Source organism: Poecile atricapillus, chromosome 29 (assembly GCF_030490865.1).
Source record: "Poecile atricapillus isolate bPoeAtr1 chromosome 29, bPoeAtr1.hap1, whole genome shotgun sequence".
Lineage (NCBI taxonomy): Eukaryota > Metazoa > Chordata > Aves > Passeriformes > Paridae > Poecile > Poecile atricapillus.
Window position 1 is genome coordinate 4,825,595 of NC_081277.1, and position 28,000 is coordinate 4,853,594.

The 28,000-nt window shown below is 53.2% G+C and overlaps 1 protein-coding gene across 4 annotated transcripts; it reads right to left on the bottom strand.

Annotated features, from left to right (window-relative positions):
* GFPT1 (glutamine--fructose-6-phosphate transaminase 1) lies at positions 1–27,904 on the bottom strand. Of its 4 annotated transcripts, none has more exons than XM_058859203.1 (20): positions 27,753–27,904; positions 23,689–23,796; positions 23,208–23,315; positions 22,876–23,001; positions 22,235–22,293; positions 21,538–21,672; positions 20,662–20,723; positions 19,920–19,999; positions 18,267–18,320; positions 15,637–15,742; positions 14,577–14,740; positions 13,652–13,747; positions 13,282–13,379; positions 12,145–12,265; positions 11,068–11,225; positions 9,357–9,471; positions 9,006–9,133; positions 7,661–7,828; positions 7,182–7,343; positions 1–204 (listed from the first exon to the last, which is right to left on the bottom strand). In XM_058859203.1, exons 1-20 carry the CDS (start codon positions 27,757–27,759, stop codon positions 175–177), a joined length of 2,085 nt encoding a protein of 694 aa, XP_058715186.1. In that variant the 5' UTR covers positions 27,760–27,904; the 3' UTR covers positions 1–174. The 4 variants fall into 4 exon arrangements, with proteins under 4 accessions (XP_058715186.1, XP_058715188.1, XP_058715185.1 ...); XM_058859202.1 differs by lacking the exon at positions 1–204 and adding an exon at positions 3,015–6,552; XM_058859205.1 differs by lacking the exon at positions 18,267–18,320 and having other exon boundaries at positions 7–204; positions 27,753–27,903.
* Between the last annotated feature and the right edge of the window lie 96 nt (positions 27,905–28,000).

Sequence of the window (28,000 nt, forward strand, 5' to 3'; positions counted from 1 at the left end):
TGTCTGTGTGTCTGTGTGTCTGTGTCTGTGTGTCTGTCTGTGTCTGTCTGTCTGTCTGTCTGTCTGTCTGTCTGTCTGACCCCCAGGCAGGGTCTGGCTGTCCCCTCTCACCCCCGGCTCCTGCTCCTCCCTCGGGCGCTGCAGCAGCTCCGGGAGCGGTGCTGGTGCTGGTGCTCAGTCTCTGGAGGCAGCGATGCGATCGACCTGCAAAAGGGACAGGACATAAAAACAACAGCCCTGAGGACAGGGAATGATCCACCTGGACAGGGAATGATCCACCTCAAATGGGACAGGCAGCCATAAAAACAGCCCTGAGAACAGGGAATTATCCACCTGAGCAGGGAATGATCCACCTCAAAAGGGACAGAGCCATAAAAACAGCCCTGGGCACAGGGAATGATCCACCTGGACAGGGAATGATCCACCTCAAATGGGACAGGCAGCCATAAAACAACAGCCCTGAGCACAGGGAATGATCCACCTGCAAAAGGGACAGAGCCATAAAAACAACAGCCCTGAGCACAGGGAATGATCCACCTGGACAGGGAATGATCCACCTCAAAAGGGACAGAGCCATAAAAACAACAGCCCTGAGGACAGGGAATTATCCACCTCAAATGGGACAGGCAGCCATAAAAACAACAGCCCTGGACACAGGAAATGATCCACCTGGACAGGGAATGATCAGGGAATGATCCACTCCCCAGGGAATGATCCCCTGGACAGGGAATGATCAGGGAATGATCCACCTGAGAACAGGGAATGATCCCCTGGACAGGGACAGGCAGCCATGGGAATCACAGCCCCTGGCTGGCCTGGCTGGCTCCTGTGGGACCCCTTTGAGCCACCCCATCCCTGCCCAGGGGATCTCAGCCCATCCAAGCTTCAGGCTCTGTCTGAGGGCCTGAGGGAGGGGATGTGGCTGTGGGGACTCAGCTGGGGAGGAGGAGGAGGATGAGAGCAGCCATTCCCTGTCAGCAGGGGCTGTCACACACATTCCCTGCCTCACACAAACCTGTCCCTCCCGTGCTTTGGGATTTTTCCTGTGTTCATCCTTCCCAGATTTGTGCAGTCCCCAAATCCCCTGAATTCCAGCGGGCAGTGCCTGAGGCTCAGGCCAGGGCTTGGGGTCACCCTGTCCTGGGGTCACCCTGTCCTGGGGTCACCCTGTCCTGTCCCTCCTGTCCTGGGGGTCACCCTGTCCTGGGGGTCACCCTGTCCTGTCCCTCCTGTCCTGGGGGTCACCCTGTCCTGGGGTCACCCTGTCCTGTCCCTCCTGTCCTGGGGTCACCCTCTCCTGTCCCTCCTGTCCTGGGGGTCACCCTGTCCTGTCCCTCCTGTCCTGGGGGTCACCCTGTCCTGTCCCCCCTGTCCTGGGGTCACCCTGTCCTGTCCCCCCTGTCCTGGGGGTCACCCTGTCCTGTCCCTCCTGTCCTGTCCCCCCTGTCCTGGGGGTCACCCTGTCCTGTCCCCCCTGTCCTGGGGTCACCCTGTCCTGTCCCCCCTGTCCTGGGGGTCACCCTGTCCTGTCCCTCCTGTCCTGGGGTCACCCTGTCCTGTCCCTCCTGTCCTGTCCCCCCTGTCCTGTCCCCCCTGTCCTGGGGGTCACCCTGTCCTGTCCCTCCTGTCCTGGGGTCACCCTGTCCTGTCCCTCCTGTCCTGTCCCCCCTGTCCTGTCCCCCCTGTCCTGGGGGTCACCCTGTCCTGTCCCTCCTGTCCTGGGGGTCACCCTGTCCTGTCCCCCCTGTCCTGTCCCCCCTGTCCTGGGGGTCACCCTGTCCTGTCCCTCCTGTCCTGTCCCCCCTGTCCTGGCTCCCCCAGGCTCCCCTGGGCTGGGCACAGCAGAATTTCCCCTGGCAGCACTTGCAGGGCTGGGGACAGGAGGTGCTGCAGGAAATGCCAGCAGGAATTGAGTGAGTCCTGCAGAGCACAGGGCTCTGTCTGTGCTGCTCTCCTGCTGCAGAGGAGCTTTTGTGGCTCCAGCTGCCTTTTCCAAGTGCTGGAGATTGGCTTTGGGAGCATCCCTGGGGTTTGCCCATGTCCCCCTCCCAGCCCCAGGAGGATCCAGGGAGGGGAGGCAGCCAAAATCCCACCCAGAGATTCCCTGCTCATGGACAGGACAGGCTGTGCCACCCCTGCAGCTCCTGGCTGTCCCCTGCCCTCCCTGCTGGGGACCTGCAGCTGGGCTGGACTGTCCACCCTGCCCAGGAGGCTCCAGCCACCCCCTCCTGCTGCAGGAGAGAGGGAAGGAGAGGAGCTGGGGGGGAATGCAGGAACAGAGGGAATGAGGAGCTGGGGGGGAATGCAGGAGCAGAGGGAATGCAGGAACACAGGGAATGCAGGAAAAGAGGGAATGCAGGAACAGAGGGAATGAGGAGCTGGGAGGGAATGGAGGAAAAGAGGGAATGAGAGGAGCTGGGGAAATGGAGGAACAGAGAGAATGCAGGTACAGAGGGAAGGCAGGAACACAGGGAAGGCAGGAACACAGGGAATGAGGCACTGGGAGGGAATGAGAGGAGCTGGGAGGGAATGCAGGAAGAGAGGGAAATGCAGGAACAGAGGAACAGAGGGAAGGCAGGAACACAGGGAATGAGGCACTGGCAGGGCCCAGCTGCTCTCCAGATTTGCTCATTGCTGCTCTTTGCTGCAGCTGGGGTTCACCTGTGCAGGTGATTTGTGATTTAGCCCTGAACAGAGCCCTGGGTGAGCTCCCCTGGCTCCTCCTGTGCTGGTCCTGTCCTGCACAAGGTCCCAGAGCTCAGGGCTGTGCCCAGGCCCTGCACTCCCTGCTTGTCCTGTTCCTGTCCACAGGAATCTGTTGGGACCATGGGAAATAGGAAAGGGCAGGTGAAATCTGAGAAATGAATCAGAGGCTGAATCTCTGACTGAAAACAGCCTCGCTGCTCAGGAAAGGGCGAGTGAAGCCCTGGGGGTTTCTGCTTTGTTCATCCAGCCCCTGACTTCCACAGGGCTTGCCTGTTCCTCATGGATTTAACTAAAAACCAGTAATTCCATTTGTTTCATGTAGGGCACTTGATTTTATTCAAAGGGTGAGATACAAAAAAGGTAAGCAAAGAGACAAAACCCAAATTATAGAACAGACAGAGTAAGACATCTTCTGCATACAGCACACAACAAAACACGGTACAGTCTGGTCCCCAGAACCCAAGCCAGCTGGATATTTACAGCAGAGAATCTACAAGGGAGGAAATGTGGGTTTGCCACTCAAATGTCTATTTACAGAAACTGAATTGAAGGCAAAGAGTTTTCTTTCCTTTTTTTTTTTTTTTGTTTTTTTGTTTTGTTTTTTGTTTTTTTTCAACCCAAATACTTCTGTTTCTTCTTCCTGCTCCTGGTGAAGAGAAGGGAGTCCTGCTTTGAGGCAAGTTTGGTACATTCAGGTAGGATCTAAAATCAGCCACAGCTAAACACCAATGTGCTACTGAAGCTGCTCCAGCCCCTCCATCCATCACAGGCACCTTTCTTGTGGCATCAGGGGCTCCTGGGGACAGCCAGGGTGAGGAAAGGGCCACTTCTGCTCTGCTCTGGCTTTGATTTGTGCCTTTAAAGGCTTCACTCTGCAGCTCCAGCACCCCTCTGTGTCTGGGCTGGGCTCAGGGCTCCAGGCTGGGGGTTCTGTGATGCCCACGAGCTCCATCCCACGGGGCTGGGAAATGCTCTGGGTGAGTTTTGGCTCTCTCAGCACAGGGGGTCCCCACCTCACCCAGGAGATGGCCCTGCCCAGGCACTGATGGGCTCTGGTGACAAATCTGGGGGAAAAACCCTTTCTGTCTGCAGCAAATTCCATGTGCAGCTCAATTTCCATGTGTGTGGAATCTGTCTGGGCAGAAACGAGTGCTGAGCTGGCTCTTTGGTAATTAAATTTGGTAATTAAATTTAATTTGGTGATTCAAACCCCCCCAAGAGCTCAGGGCTCCCCTCTGAGCCTCTGCAGGTGAGGAAGTTACACCAAATGAACCAAAGCAGGCAGGAATAGAAGCTGCTATTCCAGATGGAAAAGGCCTTGATCTGTATTTTGTATTTACCTGTGGCTCAGTTTTAGAGAAAGGGCTACTGAATTTTTCAACACCTCAGTGAGGAAGGAGAGAATTTCACTGGCTCAGTAAGCAAAACATTCATTTGGGAGAGCAGAAGACTGACTGGCTGTTAATAAATACCACGAGACATCCTAAGAGTTTTCTAAGGAAAAGAGAAACATCATCTGTTCATGGAAATGCAACACCTGGACAAAATGAGGTAAGGAAAGCTAAAAAGAGTCCTTTGTACATTCTTACTTCACACTGCATGGCAACAACAACAACAACAACAACAACAAGGAGATGCTGAACAGGTTCCCTGCCACGCTCAGCAGAGGAATTCTTCATTCAGGTGAGCTCCAGAGCATCCTGAGGCTGAGCCCTCAGCATCCCTCAGGCTCCCTGAGGGCAGCAGCCCTGGATCAGGCAGAGCTGGACACTCCAGAGTTGGACACTCCAGAGTTGGACACTCCAGAGTTGGACACTCCAGAGTTTCCTGGCAGGAGCAGGGCTGGCCCTGCCTGCTCCCCTGGCCCATCAGTGCCTCCAGCTACAAACAACGAGGATTTGTGTGGCACAGCACAAACCCAGCACGAGCTCCACTGCCAGACTGGGCATTTCTAACTCAAACTCCTGCTCTTTGGTCCTCTTTGTGCACAACTTTCACAAACAGCCTGCACTGACAGCCTTGGACTGAGCAGCAGCTCGGGTTCAGGGGCTGTTTGCCCCTGCCCTCGCTGCAAGGCAGGGTAAAAGCTGCAGGAAAAGGGAATTCCATCGTTCCCCTGAGGGGCTGTTTGAGGTGGGATCTGCTGTGAGAACAGAGGATGGACACTGCACATCCCAGCCTGCAGCCAGCCCTGCACAGGGCTCCAAAGCAAAGCTGCTGGGGGGGGGGGGGGGAGGAGGAGGAGGAGGAGGAGGAGGAGGAGGAGGAGGAGGAGGAGGAGGAAGAGGAGGAGGAGCTGTCCCCCACCTGTGAGCATTGCACAAGCCTTGTTTTCCCCTTCAGGACAATCACCATCCTCCAGTGAAGCAGGAAGAGCTACAGGTCAGGTTTAGGCAGGGGCACAGCTGTCCCAGGCCTCACACACAGCATTGGCTGAATTTACCAAAATGCAGCATTTCCTGCTTTGTTCTTAAACAGACACTGGCAGCACAATGTGTTCATCAATTAAATCTGAAGATGACAGATTAATAAACACATACACTGGCTTTGAGAGGCTGTGTGCAGCATTTCATTCTCATCATGAAACTCAGCCTGCAGCTGACACTGAAGTGAAATAAAATAGTCCCTGTGGGTTTGTACAAAGCAGAATGGCCACAGAATTTGGGAATCTGGGTCCCCTGTGCCAGGGGTTGACAGGGCACTGGGCAGTCCCCAAGCACTGCATTTGCTGAAGCCATTTTTCAGGGGCAGTGAATGACCTGGGATATTCACCAGCACCCTTTTATACCTTGTGGCATGGTTTTACACTGCCTGAGTAAAGCTAACTCAAAACCCAGCAAGATGGGAGGAAATTCACCTTTTCACATTAGGAAATACATCACAACTGCCCTTTGATGACTCTGAAAAAGCCAGGTTTTGAGTCCTGAAGATCTATTTCCTGCGTCATTTTTGATTCTCCTCAAGCTTGTTATAGAAATATTACCAAGGTATTTATTTCTGTCGTGTTTATGGAGCCTTTTTATCCCCTTCAGGCACAGCTGGGTCACTCAGGTGTGCTCACAGTGCCCCTCAGCTCAAGGGGAAAATCCTCAGCACAGGAGAACTTGTTTTAAAAAGCCCCAAACACCCAGCAGCAGCAGCAGCAGCAGCTCAGAGCGAGCTCTGGTCACTCCTCTGGCCCCAGCTGGGTCCCACAGCACTGAGATTGTCACTTGCTCTGTTTTTGGCACAGCTCAAACCCTTCTGGAGCAGCATCACCTCCCTGGCAGGGCCCTGGTGAGCTCAGCTGAGTTCCCTTTTGCACCTGAGGCAGGGATTTACCCCAAAGGTTTGCCTGCAGCTTCATTCACTGCTCAAATATCTGCACAGGCGTGAGCAGGAGCAGCTGCTGCTGCAGCTGGGTGTTCTGCTGTCCTGCTGCACTGCCTGGGAGCATGGCAGGGCTTTGCCAATTCCTTCAGAGGTTTCTGCTCAGTGACTGGAATGAGCCACAATGGGTCAGAGACAATGACACCAGCTCACAGCAAAGTGGAGTTCTTACCTAGAAGACTCAGCAATCTTTAAGGAAAACCTTTTAACATCTTCCATGGAAGTCTATTGATCAAAAAAACCCAGAGCTGTTGACATAGCATGTGGAATCGATTGGACAATCACTAATGTAATGGAATTATGGTGATCTTATACACAAACAACAATTTACCAAAATAAGATTTACCTAGGGGGCTTTAAAATGGAGTTATTTTGGTACCAAAAAAAGTCTTTCATTTAATTCCCCTTTGCCCCTATGAGTCAGATGATCTTTCACTCTACAGTTACGGACTTGGCCAGATTTCTTGGAAAATCAACCTGCAGAGAGGGAGGAGAAAGAACAGGCTCGTGAGTATTTACACACTTGCTTTGTTTGTGTATAACTTTGTGATGTGTGGAATGTCTGTTCTGTCTTTCAACTGAAAACAATCCAACACCTTCTCACGTTAATTTAGAACCATCAGTGCAGAAAAGAGTCCACAACCTTAATTAAAGTTACAACTCTTGTGTCAGAACTAAGGAGCGAGTCCCTTTAGCCCACGTTGCTCCAGTGCTCAGAGGTCACTGATACCAGGCCAGTGTCTGTGTTAAGATCAAACAGCCAACACCAAACACCCCTCTGAGGATTGTCACCTTCCCTTTGGCTGCCCAGCAGAGCCTGGCTGCTCCTACAGAGCACAGACACGTCCCAGCTCAGCTGCACCAGCCCCAGCCCTGTGTGCTGGGCTTCCTCCCAGCTCTGCACTGGCCACCGCTGGCCCTGGGCACCCAGCAGCTCCAGCAGGGCACAGCCAACCCCCTGGGCACCCAGCAGCTCCAGCAGGGCACAGCCAACCCCCTGGGCACCCAGCAGCTCCAGCAGGGCACAGCCAGCCCCCCCAGCCTTGCAGCAGCCTTGCAGCAGCCTTGCAGCACCCAGGGGTGCAGGGAGGAGGGTCAGTACTCACATCATAGCCCCTGAGCACGGCCAGGTGGAAGGCCAGCAGCTGGAGGGGGATCACGCTCAGGATCCCCTGCAGACAGTCCACTGAGTGGGGAACTTTGATTGTTCTCTTGTTGTTCTTGATGGTCTCGATGTCCTCCTTGTCACAGATCACCACAGGCCGGCCCTGCAGCACAGGGGGAGGATGAAGGGAAGCTGATGTGAGGAAGGTTCTGCTCTCGCTTCTGTGCTGAGAGCCAGGGGCAAAATTTATGACTTAATTTAGAAGCAAACAGCTTCACATGCCCTGGGCAGCCCTGTGGGGTGTTTAAGGGTTACCCAGACCATGCCAGGCTTCTGCAATTGCTGCAAAATCTGCTGCTGGAATGACCACAGCATTGAGTGAACTGACAGGTGGACAGTGACACTGCAGTGAACAGCCTGGCTGTCTGTGAAATGCTTTTCTGTCAGAAGCATCACCTCTGGTGCCCTGCAGACCCTCACCTGCCGTGCAATGACCTGCTGGAGAGCGTTCTGGCACTTGGCATAGGTGTGGTCTCTCATGATGATCATGATCACAGGCATCAGCTTGTCCACCAGGGCCAGGGGGCCGTGCTTCAGCTCCCCGGCCAGGATGCCTTCCGAGTGCATGTAGGTGATTTCTTTAATTTTCTGGAGGGGCAGAAAAGAATTCATCAAACTTTGAGCAACCTTGTGATGGTTTTTTTTAAGCATCTCTGTGAATTCTTGCACTTGGTAAAACTCAGTTCTGGCTCTTCTCAGACGCAGAGGAGTCAGGGAAAAACCCAGATCCAAGCAGGGCTGGGCTGTTTGCAGCCACCAACGCTTCCAGCTGTGCCACCAAGCCACCACAGCCCTCAGAACGTGCCACCAGAGCCCTCAGAACGTGCCACCAAGCCACCACAGCCCTCAGAACGTGCCACCAAGCCACCAGAGCCCTCAGAACGTGCCACCAGCCACCAGAGCCCTCAGAACGTGCCATCAGCCACCACAGCCCTCAGAACATGCCACCAAGCCACCAGAGCCCTCAGAACGTGCCACCAAGCCACCACAGCCCTCAGAACGTGCCACCAAGCCACCACAGCCCTCAGAACGTGCCACCACAGCCCTCAGAACGTGCCACCACAGCCCTCAGAACGTGCCACCACAGCCCTCAGAACGTGCCACCAGCCACCAGAGCCCTCAGAATATGCCATCAGCCACCAGAGCCCTCAGAACGTGCCACCAAGCCACCAGAGCCCTCAGAACGTGTCACCAGCCACCAGAGCCACCCTCCCAGCCTGCCTGGGCAGGCAGAGGCACAGCAAGGACAGCCATGAGAACACCAGGAATCCTCAAATGCAAGAACTGCACTAGATGGGTTTGGAAAGTAAATGCTCCATTTTCCACTCATTAGGGTGCCCAGTTTGTCCAGTAAAGCATTCCCAGTGTATAAAATAACCCCCTTCCAAGCCACTGCGGGCTGTGAGGGGGGAAATTTCCAGCAGCAGCCTCAGCAATGTCACAGTGACTTTCAGATATTTGTAATCATGGCCCAGTTTGGGCTGGAAGGGACCTTGAGAGCCCATCCAGTCCCACTGGGCACCTTCCACTGCCCCAGGCTGCTCCAAGCCCTGTCCAAGCCAGCCTTGGACACTGCCAGGGCCCCAGGGCAGCCACAGCTCCTCTGGGCACCCTGTGCCAGGGCCCTGCATTTAACCCCGTGCTGCCCAACACAGCAGAGCCATGGCTGCACTCAGAGCTGCCCCTGGAGCCAGATGTTGCTCCCTGTGCAGAGGTCTGAGCTCTGTGGCTGTGTCTGAGCCAGCTTTAAATAAAGAAACCTTACCAAGGCTCCCTCCAGACACGTGGCGTAGTGGTAGCCACGTCCCATGATGAGGACGGATTTCTGATGGTACAGCTCTGTGGCCAGCTTCTGGATCTCATCATCCATGCTCAGCACTTCTTTAATCAAGTCTAGAGGGAAGGGGAGAGCCCAGGTTGAGTGTGCTGATGTGTGTGCCTCCCTCCCACTGCACACCCCCCTCACTCCCACAGCCTGGGCTCAGAGCTTCGCTGCTCCGGGCTGGTGGCCAGGAGACACCTGAGGGAACGTGGCTACAAGGAACTGTGGCAGCCCTGCCACCCTCCTGAGCCCCCCAGCCCCTCCCTGCTGAGCTCCCCCTGCCCAGGCTCTCACCTGGCAGCCCCTTCAGCCCCCTCATGATCTCCTTGCGCCGCTCCTGCATGGAGATCCTGTCGTCACACATCATCAGGGCAAACATCACCAGGGACACGAACTGGCTGGTGTAGGCCTGGTGTGGGGCACAGAGAAACGTCACTGCTGCACCAGACACTGAAACCCTCAGCCCAGCTGTGTCCCTGCTCTCAATGTGACACCAAGTGGCAGCTTTCATCCCCAGTGAGCAGCAGAAATGAACGTGGGCTCACGAGGCAAATCTCAACGCAATCATCAACTCATACTCCAGGAGATCCACACACAACAACCAAGGTTTTATATTCCAAGATTCCCTGGGGACTGACAAACCCTGTTTAGTGACCATGCCCAGGTCCTCCTTCACTGTGAGTGACTCCTGAGAACGCTGGGGAGCAGCAGGGCACTGGCTGGAGATGTTTGGTGGGAGCCCACGACAAGGAATCTCAACCAGCTGGGATTTTTCTGGACCACCCTCAGGGAACAGCTGTGATTTCCCAGCTCCCTTCTTCAAGAACAGACTCTCCTGAACTCCTCCCCTGTCTGCAGGAGCTGCCTCTGGGGGGAAGCCCTGCACAGAGGGCTGGAACAGTCTGGCCTCTCAGGTCAGGTGTTATGGAAAGGGTTGGGGACAGCTGGCACTGAAGCCATGCACAGGTAGGATCAAGGTGTGGAACATTTTTACCTGTTCCTAAACCATGACCACACAAACTCCCAGGTGGCTGCACTGGGGACTGAAATGGCTCTGAAGGAATGCAGAAAAGCTGCAGCTCCACTGCCTGGAGGAGCCTGCTGGGGAGTGGGAGCTGCTCTGCTTTGTGCAGCTGCAGGCTACAGAACTGCACAGCAGCCACATTAACATGCCTGGGCTGATTAAAATATTCTCAAAAGGAAGTTCTGGGCAACCTCAGGACAGAAACTTTTCATGTTCTTATTTCATATATGCACAGCTTTGCTAACTCCCCACATCATCAGAGGAAAAATGTCATTTATCTCCAAACTGTAACTGCTGGCCATATGAAAACAACAGGGACAAACAGCTCGTTCAAGAGTTTCTTGTAAGAGACTCATGAATTTTCCATGATCAAATTCCCCTATGAACTATTAAACTCAAATGTGGTTTTTGGCTGAATTTATGTAACAGATTGACATCATCTCGCCTCTAAATATAACTAAACCAAAGCAGATTTCACCATGCAGTCACTTCAGCAAAGTCAGTTATTTTATACTGTATCTCACACAGCCAGAATAATCCTGTTATCTGGACACAAATAGTAGGTTTCTGTAAAAGACCATTCCCCCAGTTGTTCAAAGTAGAGTTTTAATATCCCATTTTCTTTGGTAAAGCAGAGCCAGTGAGGGAGTTACACACAGACAAAGTTTCCATGATCTTGTCTGCTAATTTCCTTCCTCATCTTAGTTTAAACTGAGCCTGCACCTCGAGACAATGGCAAAGAGAATTCTGGCCTCTTAGGGAATCCTTCCCTCTGACACCCACTCATTTTCAATGTTTAATGCAGCATCCTTACATTATTTCATTTTTTATCCAAATAAAAGCCCCTCTGCAAGCTCCAGGACAGGGAGCCCGCAGGGTGCTGCAGGTAAAGAGGGGGTGCTGTCACAGGCAGACCTTGCAGGGGTGTTTCCAGAGGCAGGAACAGCAGATGCCAGCAGGGAGGGTGTGTGTGAGCCTCACCTTGGTGCTGGCCACGCCGATCTCGGGGCCGGCGTTGATGTGCACGCCGCAGTCGGTCTCGCGCGAGATGGAGCTGCCCACGGTGTTGGTGATGCCCACGGTCAGGGCTCCCCTCTCCTTGCAGTAGCGAAGGCACATCAGGGTGTCTGCAGTCTCCCCTGGAGCACAGAGAGCACAGGGAACCACGGGGATGGGAGCTCAGCTCCAGGAAAATCTTTCTTAGTTTGCCACGTCCAACACTTCAGGGAAAGATGGAGCCCCTGGTGTGCCCCTGGTAGACCAGAACAAAAACCTGCCTTCAAAAACCCCAGGGAGAACCTGACCCTGAGCCCCCACAGAGAGGATATTCTGAGGCACTCGGTGCTGAGAAGAAAAAAATTGTTCCCCAAAAGGAAGAAGAGATAAAGTGGAGATAAGTGGAGATAAAGGAACTGACTGGGTTTAGTGTCACAGCTGAAGATCAGTCATGAAAACCTGAAATGCAGCTAAGGGGGAAAAAATGTTGTTTTGCATGGCAGTTGTCCTTGAAATACCTCATATAAATTTTTTATGCCTCAGTGTACCTTTCATCTCCTACTCCTTTCCAAGTTAGTTGGATTTTTTTGTTATTCATGCCTGAGAATTTCATTTCTTCTGTGGCTCCAATCCACCATATGGTGGTGCTTTAACTAGAGAACTCCAACTGTTCCAAGGAGCTGTGGAGCTGCCTGCACCCTGAGCTCAGCAGCACCCTGCAGCCTCTGACTGATGCAGAGAAAGGAAACAAAACTCCTGTGAGCCACAGGAGCTGCCTGCACCCTGAGCTCAGCAGCACCCTGCAGCCTCTGACTGATGCAGAGAAAGGAAACAAAACTCCTGGGAGGCACAGGAGCTGCCTGCACCCTGAGCTCAGCAGCACCCTGCAGCCTCTGACTGATGCAGAGAAAGGAAACAAAACTCCTGTGAGGCACAGGAGCCCTGCAGAGGGAGGCAGCAGAGCCTCCCTGGTGCTCCCATCCCTGGAATCAGTGTTTTCCCTCCCATCAGCACACCAGACCCTGCTGCTCCCTGGGTTTTGGGGTGGAGAGGGGGCTGTACCTGACTGGCTGAGGAAGAAGCAGACATCATCCCTGAACACGGGGGTGTTCCTGTCCAGGAAGTCACTGGCCAGCTCCACCATCACAGGTAACTCTGTCAGCTCCTCCAGCACCTGCCGGGTCTGGCACCAGGAGGGGCAAGGAGTCATTACATCATGTTTATAAAACCAAATGTTTGCACAATAAAACCTTCCCAGCTGCCACAGGATGGAAAATATGACTGCTAAAACCCCATGTGAAAATTAATGCTGGATTACACTTGAATTACTCAGTATTGCCCACCCTCAGTCACCAGCAACCCCTGTGAGAAGCAAGCTTGCCCTGGCACCAGCAGCAGCCTGTGAGGCCAGCTCCTCCCTCAGATGGAGATTTCTCTTAAGGAAGTCTCACTCATTATATAACCCTGGATATCAATTATGTAATGCTGGGTGTCCTGAGGAACTCAAACCACCAAGCCTGGGTCCCCCTGGCTCCTGGCAGCCCCAGCCTTGCTGCAGCGTTTGCATTCTGCTCCTGCATCGTCCCTCCCCTGCCAGCTGCCTTCTTTGACACAGCAGCTTTTGTTGTCCAAGGCCTTCCACAGCCATGGAACTCACAGGAATCACTTCCCTGCCTTCAGGTTCATCAGTTTTTATTTCCTCCTGCTGCTGCTGTGAGCTGAGTCTGGTGTTTACAGCTTTCACAAGGGCCCTCCTTCACTCACCTGTGTGCACTTAACCTGATTGAGGTTAAGAATCAATCCCTAACCTGAAATCAATCCTTAATCTGCTTGGCACACTCCAGACACTCTCCAGGGAGAGCTCAGGGCCCAAAGGGGCTCCCAGAGAGCTGGACAAGGGATGGAGTGGCAGGACAAAGGGGAATGGCTGTAAACTGAGAAAGGGAAGACTTAGATGAGATTATTAGGACAGAACTCTTCCCTGTGAGGGTGGCAGGCCCTGGCACAGGTGCCCAGAGCAGCTGTGGATCCCTGGAAGTGTCCAAGGGCAGGTTGGACAGGGCTTGGAGCAGCCTGGGACAGGAAAAGTGTCCCTGCCATGGCAGGGGTGGCACTGGATGAGTTTCAAGGTCCCTGCAGCCCACCCCAGTCTGTGATTGTGGCCCTGAGCCCAGCCCAGCCCCAGAGCCCAGCACTCACTGCCACTCCTGCGTGGTAACTTGTGCCACAGGCGATGAGGATCAAACGCCGACACCTCTGGATCTCCTTTATGTGATCCTTCAGCCCACCCAGGTTCACTGTGAGCAAGATCAGAAAGCAAAATCAGGGTGGCCAGGTAGGAGCTCCCAAGATCACTGCTGTTAACAGCATTTCACCCTCTCCATCATCCACCATGCAAAAAAAACGTGATAAAATGGGACCTTGCCACCAGCAGGTGGAATTCTGGAGGCACTGTGACACACATTTCATCTCACACCAGCCAGGTTTCCATCTCCCACTTCCTCCCCTGTAACCACCCTGGGTGACTGCTGGACACTGTCACAAGTGAGGGAAGCACAAATTCAATTACCAGTGTAGTCATCAAAGTTGACCCTTCCTCTCATGGTGTTAACAACAGATTCTGGCTGTTCAAATATTTCCTTCTGCATGAATGAGCTGAAGTTTCCTGTGAAGAAAGACAGAAAACAGATTAGAACACTTTACCTCCTGGTAACTTAAAATTTTAAATTACCTCCTGGTAACTGCCCTTTTTCCTGGGCATGTAGGGAAAAGCTTGGACCAGCCAAAGATTATTTAACTGACACTTCTTTTTCTGCCAAAACATCTGCTCGTGATGAGAGCTTGATTCGAGTTTCTGGAAGGTGTCAGTGAAGGGCAGATCCAGACTGGCAGGTTTGTGAGAGGGATCAGTCTTGGAAAAACCAGATGGGCTCCAAGCAGGAGGCAAAATCCCCAGCCCCACAGCTCTCCTCAGTGAGGTGTCAGTGACTAAAGTCCCATTACATGAAAGGACTTTTTTTCCCCCACGAGGGTGATACAGGCTGTGGGACCTCTGTCCCTGGAGATGCTCCAGACTGGAGGAGCAGGCTTGGGGCAGGGATGGCAGCAGGTGACCCCAGCCCCCTGTGCCCTGCCACAGCACCCGTGCCCCCAGGTACCCCCAGGTGCCCCCAGATGCTCCCCAGATGCCCCCAGGTGCTCCCAGGTACCCCCAGATGCCCCCCAGGTACCCCCAGATGCCCCCCAGGTACCCCCAGATGCTCACAGATGCTCCCCAGATGCCCTCCAGGTGCTCCCAGGTACCCCCAGCTGCCCCCCAGGTTCTCCCAGGTGCTCCCCAGGTGCCCCCAAGGTACCCCCAGGTGCTCCCAGGTGCCCCCAGGTGCTTCCAGATGCCCCCAAGGTGATCCCAGATGCTCCCAGATGCCTCCAGGTGCTCTCAGGTACCCCCAAGGTTCTCCCAGATGCCCCCAGGTGCCCCCAGCAGCTCTCACCCTTCATGATCTGCTGCAGCTCCATCTGCAGGGTCTGCACAGCCCGGCCCGGGTGGTCTCCGGCCGTGCGCTTGACGCGGTGGATGGACAGACGCCCGTCCACCACGGCCGCCACATCATCATCCTCCAGGAAAATGACACGGTTGGTGTGCTCGATGACAGCGCTGTGGGGACACAGGGGACATCACCCCCTGCTCTGGGGAGCTGCAGCCCTTCCTCTCAGCCCACCTGCAGCCCAGGAATGGCCTCGTCCTTTAAAATCCAGCCAGACCTGTAACGTGCATTTCCACCCTGCCAATGGAACTGGATTTTTTGCACCTGGCTCATCATTAATTTCAGGGTCTGCTTTAAGGAGAAGCTCTGAATTGCTCAGAGTGTGCAGCAGTGGGGTCTGCCTGGAGCTACGAGGTCAGGGATTTGCCCTGGCACACAGGCTGCTCAAACACAGAGAAAGGTTCCTCCCTTGGTTCTCCCCTGTCCCTCACTTTGCCCAGCTGTAAAACCAGCTGTGAAAACAGTTCTGTCCCCTGTTCAGGCACCCAAGATCTGCTCAGCAGCACTCCCTTGAGTGTCAGTGAAAAGCTCCAAAAGCAGAACCACACATCAGGGTGTGCTGAGAGTCTCCTCTGATGGAAAGAGCTGCAGAAATCAACCACAGCAGTATTTTTACTGGAGCAAACACTCATTTCTCTCGAACCAGAGAGCTCCAAAAACTCTGCTAAGGCTGCTGCCAAGCTGGTCTGCCCTCACCCCTCTGGGATTACCTTTGATGATGAAGGAATTGCATGTGTGCAGAGATCACTGGAGAATCAACACAATTCTCCTCACAATTAGCATCTGTCCTGCTAATTTAGGTCAGTGCCCTCTCAGGTTTCCTATTAACACTCTATTCCAAAGCCAGTGTTCATTACTTTAACAACAACTCTGTTTTGGTTAATGTTTATAAAGCAATGGCCATGTGCACATAATTTACTTTACTCACAAAGCAACCACAGCCTCCCCCCACCTCTTGTTCAAGAGAGCTTTAAACAGGACATTTCTGCATCCTGGAAAACCCTACCTGGCATCAGAGGCAAAGTAATATTCCACAGCTTTCTCCTCCACGGGGAACAGGCAGGTGGTGCTGTCCACTCGGGACAGGTTGCAGCTTCCCTTCTTGTCTTTCCCTGGGGGACAGGAGGGTCAGGGGCTGCCTGGTGCCACCCCTGGGCACAGGTGCCACACCTGGGCACAGGTGACACCCAGCAGGAGGCCCCAAGGCACGGTACCAACATGAAGCACTATTTTCATGCCTGCAGGTGGGCACAGCAAAAGGAACTTGTGCTGCTGTGCCCATCCTCAATTCGCTTGCAAGAGTTTTATTACTCTTTAGTAAGTCTGCAAGTGAATTATTAGTGCAGTTTGAAGTTTAGAGGAAAGGATCAGGAAAAAAAAAATCCAAATGATAATTTTGTGTGGCTCCCCTGGCAGAGAACTGAAGGTGCTTTATGAGCAGCCACATTTCCCCATTAACCCTGCCCTGCTGATCACTTCAGGAGTCTCCTGAGCCCCCAGAAATGGAGAAGCATTTCTCTTTCTTTGTCTGTTGTTCTCAGCACTGGGGAAATTCCTTCAGCGTGCCCACCCTGCTCTCCTGAGCACCACAGGTGGAACCCAAACCTATTTCTGGCTGGCTGAGCTCACTGCTCAGACACAGCTCAGGAAATCTGGGATTAAGAGCTTGGCTTTGTTCCTGCACTACCAAACACAACCACCTCACCCTGATCAGAAAATCAGACCTGTGCTGCTGCCAGGGCACAGGACTGAGAGTCAGCTTTGGAAAACTCTGTCCTAAAAGCTGAGTATTTCACCAAGGATCCTTTCTGGAGTACTCTGGTAATTCCCAATTCTGTCTCATCCTCCTCCTCCTCCTCCTCCTCCAAACTGCTTCTCAGTGGTGAAGCTCATCAGGGATGCAGATGAGGCACCCAACACCTACTGCTCAGCACCAGCCTCCAGCAAAGTTATTTGCCAGTCATTGTGCAGGCTATGGGGAGGCTGGGGGTGGATTAATCAGCTTATCTCCCAAAATGGGACTATTGCTGAAGAGCAGCAACACTCAAGTTACTCCATTCTATATTTATTCCATAATCCTGATGTTGTTTCACCTACTAGACACGGATCTGATTCAGTGATGCAAGCAGAGCTCGTGGTGCTCTGATTTACACTTCTGCAGATGAAAATGTAAAGGAAAAATACTGCTTTCATGTTGGTACTCAGTGAAAAAGAATCACCCAGGCTGTGATTCAGAGCTTTCCAGTCCAGTTCTCAAGTCAGTCAGTGAGGAAAAGCAATGCCTTTGCTGCTGATTTGGTGTTGAGGAAGGACAGAGCAGAGCTGTTAGTGGCCACTCCCCCACAGAAGCACCCAGACCTGATCAGAACATGCAAATTTGGTTTCTCAAAATAGAGCATTTCCCTGCATTGGCTTTATTATGTTGCATTGCTTTCCTGCATGACAGATCCTGCACTGGAGGGTGGTCACTGGGCACACTTGCACTGCCAATTACCAAGGGTTGGGTATTTACAGTGAGCATTATCAGCCAGTTATGGCTTTTATTTTATCTGTGGATTTGTCCACAGGTTGTCCATTTATCTGTAAATAATCTGACTGCTGCTCTACTGCACCAACACCTCATTTACTACAATTTAGAAGCAACACAGAAGGAATCTTCTCATCTCTTCCCTTTTGCACCAAAGAAGGGAGAATTTACCCAGGTACAGTAAAAATGGGCAGCTGAGGCAATTTCTCAGAAAATCCTCAGTGCCTCTGAGAGCAGAGGGACCTCAGAGCCCCTGGGGTCTTCCTGGCTATGGAGTTTTATTTCAAAAACTTTATTCAGAGAGAGGTACACTGGGTACAGAGGAAACAAAATCTCTCCTGATGTTTGGAGTCAGGTAAAGCAGCTCCTGGGAGAGAACACCCAGGTTTGCTTCTCCTCCAGCAGGAGAGAGCTCAGATATTTCACCCAGGGAGTCCCACTGAGGGTGGAATCCCATTTATTTCCAGTCACCAACAACCAGATCCTCCCCCTGACACAAAAGGCTCTCCTGCTTCAGGAGTGAGCCTGGTTCACCCCATCCTGTGATGGCTCAGCCTTTAAAGCCCTGCAAGTGAGTACCAGATGGTTCCCCCTGATAAATGAACAGGGGAAGGAAGGAAATCCCAGCCTTGGGCCAAGCTCAGTGCTGCCAGCAGAGGCTGCAGCTCACACTCACACCATGCCCAGGGGAGGACACAGCTCTGACAACACAAACTCCAGAAGGAATTTTGGGCAGTGCTGGCATTAGGATTAATGGACTAAAGCTGCAGCCTCCTGCTTTAGTGGGGTTTATTTTTACAGTAATTCACAGTTTCCTTCTGTAGCCAGAGCTGCAGGAACGCTCAGTACAAGCTGCACTGTCATCAGTTTGTGCACATATGCTGAGCATTAGGTCTCAATATTTGAAATGGGATGGGTGGATTTTCCTGTGTGTTGCTGCTGGTGTTTCTGATCAAGAAGGAATTTGGATTCTCCCAAGTGTTTCGCTACACGGAAAGCAATGACCACATATTAAAAAGACAATGCATCTTGGCCCCATTTATGATTCCTCTCCTAAGGAACTGGATGATTTGTCTGAAATTTCAAGTTAGCTTTTCTCTGGTAGGCACCTTCCTCCATTTTTATGGATATTCCATCAAAAGAATGATCCATAGATTGTACGGCTGAAAGTGCAATTGGAAAAAAAACAAACCAAACTTGAGATAATCAGTAAAAAAAAATACAGTGCTGCATAAACACACTAATATTTCTGCTAATCATCCAATTAGGCAAAGCTTCTGGGTCTAGTTCTTGCAGCAGGGGATCAGCAGCCTCTGTTAGGAAGCAGCAGGGCAGGACAGCAATTCCTTGGGGCCCTGCACTGCTCAGAAGACAAGTCCAGGTCCCTGGGACTGAACAGGCTCAGACCCCTCTGACCACAGGGAATTACAGAGTAATTAATTCTTAACCACTTCTCATTTCCAAGGGTGTCTGTGGTGGCAGAACACGTGTGAGAGCAGGATGGACAGACAACATGAACAGCCACTGTCCCACCAAGGGTGACAGCTTCTACAGATGACCTGGGGTGGCAGGGGCAAGGTCTGTGACAGTGCCAGGCTCCAGCCTGCAGAGCCCTCTCATCTTTCCTCTTTAAAAACCACCAGGCTCTCAAATGCCAACGTGCCACACGCAGAACAGAGACCTCAGTTTAACTGTCCTGCTGAATTTATTAAACTGAACTATTCCAACACCCCTGGCAGTGTCCAAGGCCAGGCTGGATGGGGCTGGATGGGGCTGGAAGGGACTGGATGGGGCTGGAAAGGGGCTGGAAAGGGGCTGGAAAGGGGCTGGAAAGGGGCTGGAAAGGGGCTGGAAAGGGGCTGGATGGGGCTGGATGGGGCTGGATGGGGCTGGAAGGGGCTGGATGGGGCTGGAAGGGGGCTGGAAGGGGCTGGATGGGGCTGGATGGGGCTGGATGGGGCTGGATGGGGCTGGATGGGGCTGAAGGGGGCTGAAGGGGGCTGAAGGGGGCTGAAGGGGGCTGAAGGGGGCTGAAGGGGGCTGAAGGGGGCTGGATGGGGCTGAAGGGGGCTGGAAGGGGGCTGGAAGGGGCTGGAAGGGGCTGGAAAGGGGCTGGAAAGGGGCTGGAAAGGGGCTGGAAAGGGGCTGGAAAGGGGCTGGAAAGGGGCTGGAAAGGGGCTGGAAAGGGGCTGGAAAGGGGCTGGAAAGGGGCTGGAAGGGGCTGGAAGGGGCTGGATGGGGCTGGATGGGGCTGAAGGGGGCTGGAAGGGGGCTGGAAGGGGCTGGAAGGGGCTGGATGGGGCTGGAAGGGGCTGGAAGGGGCTGGAAGGGGCTGGAAGGGGCTGGATGGGGCTGGATGGGGCTGAAGGGGGCTGGAAGGGGGCTGGAAAGGGGCTGGAAAGGGGCTGGAAAGGGGCTGGAAAGGGGCTGGAAAGGGCTGGAAGGGGCTTGGAGCACCCTGGGACACTGGAAGGTGACCCTGCCCACACCAGGGGGGTTGGAACAAGATGGGCTTTAAGGTCCCTTCCAACCCAAGCCATTCCATGACTATACTGAGATGTATTTTCCTTGCAAAAAATGGACATTAAAGCTTTGATTACAACACTTGAGGTACAAGGTGGGTAGAACACATGGTTAAAAACTTGCTTTTAAAAAACCCCCTCTAACAATGGCTTGATTTGTGATTTCCAGCTGTGTTTCAGAGCACACAGTGAACACTCTCCTGGGTGCCCTGCAGCCCCAGGGCAGCTCTCCACACTCACCTGTGCGGTACAGGATGGGGATGTGGTCGGTGGAGAGCTTGTGCTCGCTGCGCACGCCGATCAGCAAGGGGCTGCCTCGCCTGCAGGGACACAGGGACAGCCTCAGCACCTGGGGACACCCACACCCCCACCAAGGGACCCCCAGCAGCAGCTCAGCTGCACCAGGGCACAGCCAGAGCCTCCCAGAGCAAACACTGAAAGAACTGAGGGGTAAAGAACACGAGGACGTGAGGAACCTGCAGCAGGGTTAGACAAACTCAAAGAGTCACTGCACACCTGAGCCAGGAGCTGCTCCTCGCTGGACAAACCTACAAACAGCTGCTGGCACTGAAGTTCAACCCTGCTGAAACCACCCCAGCTGATGCTGGTGTTTAAAAGTGGGACAGAAAACCTGAACACGAGGCTGGCCCAAATTCCAGGCCAAGTGGAGGACTTGGCCAAGTGCTGCCACAAGGGCAAGCACAAAGGAAAAGGCAAAATCATCTCCTTTCAAATCATAAGCAGAGGATACCAAAATAAAGCTGTTCCAGACCAGATACAGCTGGTCAGTAAGAAATTTCCAAAATATTTCTGGGAACTTTCTGTTATGACAGATGGAAAACAAGAGAAAGGAAATTAAAAACAACAAACACCCTCTTCCCCAGCATGATGAGAATGATCTCTACTCTGTCCTCTAACGTGGGGGCACTAAAACAAGTGACAGACAGGGTGCAAGAATGTTCCTCCCCATGACAACACTCACCTGGTACCAACTGCCTGCCCAGGGTAATGAACACTCTTGAACACAAGGGCAAAAGCTCCTTCCTGCAACAAGAGAAACAAACTGTTCATCCCTTCAGCTGAGACCTGACCACTGTTTCAGTGTTCCCAGCACAGAAACTGGGACACCAAAGAGGCTTCAGAGATGTTTCCAGAACCACCTGTAACCCCAGCCCCTCCATCCTGGAAGGATGTCCCTCCCCTGAGCCTGGCAGCACTTCCTCAAGCACTGAATGAGTCTCCTGAAGCCCCAGAGAGACACTCAGACTCCCTTGGTTATCCAGGTGACTTCTGCCTTAGCTCAGGGTGCAGTGAGGGGACCTACAGAGGCAAAGATCTGCTAAAAGAAGCACCAAAACCTCAGGGTGTTTTCTCAGGTGAGGGGCCACAACCTGCCAGCAACACAAGCTCTTGGCCTGCTGCTACAGCAGCTCCTGGCAGGAAAACCAGTGAAAACTCAGCTGATCCAGGTGCTGTGGGGTGAGAGGTGAACTGTGGTGCTGGATCCTGCTCCTGCACACACCCAGGCAGTGGAGGCAGAGGCTCCACGGAGCAGCTCCCAGCAGGGGTCAGCAGCAACCCCGGATGGAGCTTTGGAAAGGACTGGAAGCAGCACAGACTCTCCCAGGCCAGCTCCCTCCCCACTCCCACCACCCCAGCCAGGGGCTGGCAGGCTCCAGGTGCTGCTGTGCCCAGGAACTGGGACATTTCCCAGATGACAAACGTCCAAGGAAACCGAACGTTCACTCATCCTGAGATGAGCAGTCAGAGGCAGGAGAGGCAAAGCCATGCCCAGAGCATCCTGCAGCAGTGGGGGCAGGGGTTATTTGGGGTGTGTGGGTGGCACTGTGCCCATTACCAGCTGCTGGATGACTCTCTCCACCAGCGTGGAGAAGCTGATGTCGTCGCTGTCGCGGTTGTCGTACATGTACTTGACCAGCTTGACGATGCTCTCCGTGTCCGTCTCCGACTCGAAGTCGTAGCCCTTGCTCTCCTGCAGGGACAGCCCTTGTGGGTGACTCTGCCTCCTCTTCCCCCTTGCTTTGCCCTCCTTCCCTTCCTCCTCACTTTTCTTCCCTTCCCACCTTTCCTTTCTTTGGTTTTACCACTCCCTTTCTTTCACCTTGCCTTTAACTTTTTCTTCCCTTTTTCTCATGCTTTTCTTTTTCTTTGCTCCTGCCTTTCTCCCTCATCTTTCCTTTCCCTTCCTTTTTTCTTGCCTTTCCTTTTTCCTGCTCTTCCTTTTCTTTCCTGCCTCTCCTTTCCTTTCCTTTCCCTTTTCATACTGCAGTTGTTCTCACTCTTTTCTCCCTTTTTTTCCCCATCTTTTGCTCTGCTTTTCCTCTTCCTTTTACCTCCCTGCCTTTCTTTTTTCCTTTTCTCCTCTTCTCACACTCTCCTTCCTGCCTTTAAATTGTGAGAGGAAGGGAGGGCAGTGAGTGGGAGAGGGAGTGGAGGAGTGCGAGTAAAGGAGTGTGGGAGTGTGAGCTGGAAAGGGTGTGAGAGCAAAGGGGAGTGGGATAGGAGGGAGGGTCTCACCCCCCAGGGTCACTCACCAGGAACTTCTGCAGGTCCTTGTAGTTGGTGATGATGCCGTTGTGGATGACGATGAACTCTGGGGACAGAGGAAATGCCCTGCTCAGCCCCGTGCCAGCCCCAGCCTGGCAGCAGAGCCCACTCGTGTGATTGTGACCCACATTTCACATCCTGGTGCCATTCCCTGCTCTGCCCCCCTGGAATGGCAGGGGATAACAGTGACCTGGGTGGTCCCAGGGCTACCCACACCCTGCAGAGCCTCTGGAGGCACCTGAGCACTGGCACCATCCTGCTGCGAGCAAAGAACTGCACGCTGCTGCTGCTGCTGCCACAAAAATTCCCACTTCAGTCTCATTTCCTTCTGTCTTCTCGTCCTTTCTCTGTGCCCACACACCCATCCTGGCCCTGGCACCCACCCCAACCCTTCCTGGGATCCCTCACTGTGGGGAACATCCCTGGTGGCTGGAACCCGAGCCCAAGCCCTGCGGCTTCACCACAACTGGGCTCAGCTGTTCCATCAGGCCTGAATGATCCCAGTGCCTGCCCAGCCCAGGACATGGAGGGGGCAGCAGCTCTCCCACAGGCTGCAGGAGCTGCAGGGGAGCTGCTGGGGAGCTGCAGGAGCTGCAGGAGAGCTGCAGACACTGAGGGAGGCACTGACCATTGTTCTTGTCGGAGCGCTGCGGGTGGGTGTTGACAGGGTTGGGCTCCCCGTGCGTGGCCCAGCGCGTGTGGGCGATCCCCAGGTGAACGTCAAACTCGATGTCCAGATCCATGTCCTGTTGCTCTGCAGCACAAAGTTTTAGTCCTGAGGGGTTGTCCACACCCCAGGCCAGGCTGGGAGTCTCACTGGGCCTCAGGGACCATGGGACTCTGTCTCCTTACACACAAGTCACTTGGAAATTCGTGGGTTTGGGTAAAACAGGTAAAACATTCAAAACACACAGAGGTGAGAGGACATTTGGAGGGAAAGGAGGACAGGGAGACACGTACTGTGAACCTCTTCATCCAGAGCCTTCACTTTCCCCGTCTGCTTGATAATGTGGATTTTGCAAGCATTGGCTTCCCAGTCTTTGTCATTTCCACCGTCCAGTCCCACACCTAAACCCCACAGTGGAAAGAGGGTCAAGTGCAGAAGTTATTACAGCATTTTATGGAAACAAATTCTGGCCTTTTTGATTCCTCCTGAGCCCTTTCTCCAAAAGCTGGCCTGCCACATAAAGGCAAGAAATGCCTTAGATCAGAACTAAGTTTTCCCTTTGTCACCTTGTCAGTATTTTTAAAGCCTCAGGAAAAAAAATCACCAAACATCAAGAATGCTTTTAAAAATCTTTACATTGAAATTAACCCAAACCTCTGACCACAGGCACATCCAGTTTGTGTTACAGCTTTGTTCAATAGCAGAAGGTGGCAGAAACCATTCCCAGTCCCTCCAAGAAAAGCAGAATTCCCAGAAGAGCTGAGAGGGAGGTACCTGCAGAGTCATAGCCCCGGTACTCCAGGCGCTGCAGCCCCTTGATGAGGGTCTCCAGGATCTCCCGCCTCGTCCGGGGAACATGGTAGTTCAGGTAAGCAAAGATGCCTGTGTGGGGAGAAGGGAATCATCTCACACCAAAATCACAGCTGGGGAAGCTGAGTGTGAGCACCAGGTTCCAACTCCCACATCCTCTGTGTGCCTGCAGGAAACTCCCACTGCACTCCCAGCTCTGCCTGCCACAACCAAGGCTCAACAGAGACACCACTGACAGTCAAGACATGAAAAGACACCAAGTGCACAGAGCTTTGTCAGAAACCCTCTCAGAAATGACAATTTCTCCATCAAAGTGACAGTTCTTTGAAAGGACTCGATGGAAATGTTGGTTTGGATGGAATTCCAAGGCAATCCCAAGGAGTTCCATCAGGGTCCCACAGGGTACACCACCAGCCTGGATGTCAGGTGCTGAAAATGCACAAACTTTGAGCAGAACACTCCCCAAAACAGCTCACTGTGAGTTTCAGGTCCCCAGCAGACACAGAAGGAAGGAGTTTTGGTTTCAGTGCACATTTAGACGCCCTTCCACACAATGCTCTCAGCACCAACGTCACACCTGCCCTCTGTAACACTGCACAAGAGCCAGCAAGAGGAAGCTCTCCAGAACACCAGGATCTAGAATGACATTTCATCACTCTGCTTGGACCAGCCCTCAGCTGGCATTGTTGGAGGTGAAATCCACATGACACAAAAAACCAGCCCTGGGAACTTCCTCCTCGTCTGTAACTGTGAATTCAGGGCTGCAAGGGGAGAGCAGCAAGGACACTGCAGGAATTCCTACCTGGCAGCCTCAGGAAACACAACACCCCTGTCTGGAAAGACCAATTCAAACCACGTCATCTTATCAGACAGCTCTTGAATGACTGAATTATCTCAGTAATAAGTTCTCTGTGCGTTTCTCTCAAGTGAAATACTTTGAACAATATAATCTCGAATATAAAACATTTCCTTTCTTGCAGGTTTGCCTTAAACACCTTACCTGGGGAGCCACCAGAACAGGCATTCAGCTGCTCCTGACACTCAGCTCTCTCACAGAGCTGATTTTTAATACTCAAGCACCAATCCTAGGCCTTCTTAACACCAGCTATGTAAAGAATTCCCTATAAAGAGGGTAATTTTAACAGAATAACATTTTTAACAAATGGACATTATTGATTTCTAAAGCTTGCAGTCACAATACTTTTTCTGACAACTTTATTTTCCCTGTGAACTTTTTAGGAGCTCAGGTTCCTTAATTTCATGGCATGTTCCCAGGTAAATTAAATGAATGACACCTTCCAAGTAAATTATCTTGAGGTACACGAAGGAATTGCTTCTTGTAATCCTTTTCTACAAAAGCATAAAAAACTTCAGGCTGGGTTTACTTCCAGATTCCTTTTACTGTTAACTCATTTCCACAGACCTTGTACATTCACCTGGCAATTCCAAGGAATCCTTTATCCAGAATTGCTGCTCAGCCCCATTGGAGGAGCTCCTGCTGCTGCAGTTCAGGGAGGTGTGAGTCCCCATGTCCCAAAACATCCCTTTTTCTGCCCAATCTGAGGAGCACAAGATCACTGTCATTGTTATGTCTGGGAGCTGCACAGGGGAGAGCTGACACTCAACTCATCACCTCCAGGCTGAGGAAAAAAACAAACCAGAAAAACATCCACTCCCTGGGGATCCACATTTGTCCACTGGACACTTCTCACACTTCCCTCGCTGCCCACGCACACAACTCCCTCTGCAGCTAAAAAGGGCAGGATTTCTCCTGCCCAGAGGAAACAAGCAGAGCAGCAATTCCAAGCACTCCCTCTGGGCCCCAGCTCCGTGCTGCACTGCTACAGCCAGGTGGAACACAGGTGGAATGTCCCCACTGGCAGACAGGTAACCCCAGAACTAGAAACCCAAGTCTTTCCTAAACCCATTTTTATCTTCAGCAACCACTAGCAAACCAAGACCTGAACTCTACAATCCAGGAGCTAAATTCTAGAATCCCTTTTTGTCATTAAAGCCAGTCATGGCATATGACAGGTTTACTGATTTACAGAACTGTCTATGGAGCCTGGCTACCTTGAAAAACCTGTTTCCTGAACTGTTTCAGATGCCATTGAACTGGTTGGACCAAAGGACACCCAACTCAGGGTTTAAACCAGGTGTTTAAACTGCAAGTGGCTAACACAAAAGCAAGACAAACCCTATTTTTCACTAACACTACTGCAAACAAACCCCAGCACATCTAAACAGTATTCACTGTTCAAAGGCACTGGACTTGGAGGCTCCTTTCCTTTACCTGTCCAGCAGCATAAGCCCATCAGACCACGGGATTTTGTAAGGTCACAAACCTGAACATCATGCTGAAAACACTGTGTTGATAATTCCAGTCTGGCAGCTGCTGAAGCTCTCCCTTCAGTGTCACAGACTGAGGTAGCTGAGAATTCAGATAACAATAGCAGCACTGTCACATTTATTTCTTTCAAAACTCATCTTAACAACTACCCTTCTGTGTGAAGTGAATTGGATAAAACTGTGGACGTGGATGGGCACCCACCAGGCAGCGTGGCAGGATAAAGCCACGTTTATCCATCCCCACTCACAATTCCATCACAGAAATGTTGTGTCTGAGGGCTCAAACACCAACACCAGATCCTGGGAAATCAGAGCCCTCTGCTCCAGATAAACCAGCAGCCCTTTGGTGAGGAGAGACAATCCACTCTCACCCCAGGGTACACCCCAGAACCCCGGAGCAACAGACAATGATCCCAAATGCTCTTCTCGCTCTTTCCTTAAAATGTTTCAACATCCAACAAGAACTTCACTTGTATCAAAAAGGGGAAAACAGGTTCAATCCTGAAGGCAACTGAGTAACTGCCCGGTGTTCCCAGGGCTTATCAGGGCAGAAAACACAAAGAGCAAAATGTTGCACGTTTCAAAGGCCGGACCTCAAATAAGACAAGCACGAGGCACCAAAACCATCCCTATTCTTGCAGCAAGCTATTTATAATAATAATTATCCTTTCTATTCTTAGCTTTGCTCTGCTTTGTACTTTTAACACGGTGTTAAATGTGAGCTGAGGTATGAGCCTCTGACTGATTCTCCACAGCTTGACAGCTTGAAGGCAACGCCGGTTCCATCCCACAAAAACAATGAGAGAAATGGCAACTTGCACATGAAGTGTAAAACCCACAGTCTCGCTGAGAGCATGATTTTGCACACAAAAAAACAGGGGGGGGGGGGGAAAAAAAGGTAGCGTGGAAAGGAAAGAGGAAAACCCAACAGATCGCAGTTGCATAAATTTACATGGAAAAACATGAAGACGATAGGAAGAGGAAGGATAAAAGCATAAATTGCTGTGTGTAAAAGGTGAGGCAGGGTGGCTGTAGTGCCATGGGAAGCAGTGGAAGGCCGGGCGGTGAGAGGAGAACGAGAACGAGAACCAGAACCAGAACCAGCCCTGGGCCGAGCTCGGGGCACGGTCCCGGCACCGCCGGGCCAGGCCGGCCCCAGGGCCCCTCCGTGCCCGGCCCACACCGGACGCGTGGAAAACAAATTATGGGGATCTGAAACGCCTGAAATCCAGCCCAGCAGGGTGGGAGTGGTGGCTCCGACAGGAGCAGAGCCAGGCTGGGAGCGCCCCTTCCCACCCGTCCCTGCCCTGACACGGGGCTCCCGGGATCCACAGCACCGGGCCCGGCCGGGGAGTCCCGGCAGCACCGAGCCCACCGCACCGGCACAGGGCGCAAACCGAGCCTGCCGGGCTCGCACAGCCCGGCCCGGAGCCGCCACAGCCCCTACGGTGTGCGGACAATCCGCCCTTTAAGGCACTAACGCGGTGCGAGCCGCCCCGCAGCGCCGGCACTCGGGATAACGGGGCCGGGCCGCCCGCCGCCACAGCCGGTGCCCGCTGTCCCCGCCCGGCCCGGGCCGCGCCGCGGCCTCACGGCGCCCGCCCGAGCGGCTCCTCCCGCCGGCTCGGGGCCGGCCCGGGCCCCGCCGTCCCCCGCCGTCCCCCCGGCCCGGCGCTCACCGCACATGGCGAGTCCCGCTCCGCAGCCGCGCTGTCTGAGGCGCCGGGGCCGCGCCCCTCAGCGCCAGGCCCAGCGCAGGCCCCGGCCCGCCCCGCCCCGGGCCGCGCCCGCCATTGGCCGCGCCGCCGCCGCCCCGCCCCAAACCGGGACGTGGCACCGGGGCCGGGGCCGCTGAGGGGAGCGGGGGACGGGCACCGGGCGGCGGAAACACCCCCGGAACACCGCGATGGGCCCGCTTCCTGAGCGG

What these genes read in the sequence shown, in the direction of transcription:
- GFPT1 (XM_058859202.1), bottom strand. An exon ending in TCGGCGTGGCCAGCACCAAG is followed by an intron (nt 9,472 to 11,067) that starts GTGAGGCTCACA and finishes GCCCCACACCAG; the next exon opens with GCCTACACCAGCCAGTTCGT. An exon ending in GGGGCTGAAGGGGCTGCCAG is followed by an intron (nt 9,134 to 9,356) that starts GTGAGAGCCTGG and finishes CCTTCCCTCTAG; the next exon opens with ACTTGATTAAAGAAGTGCTG.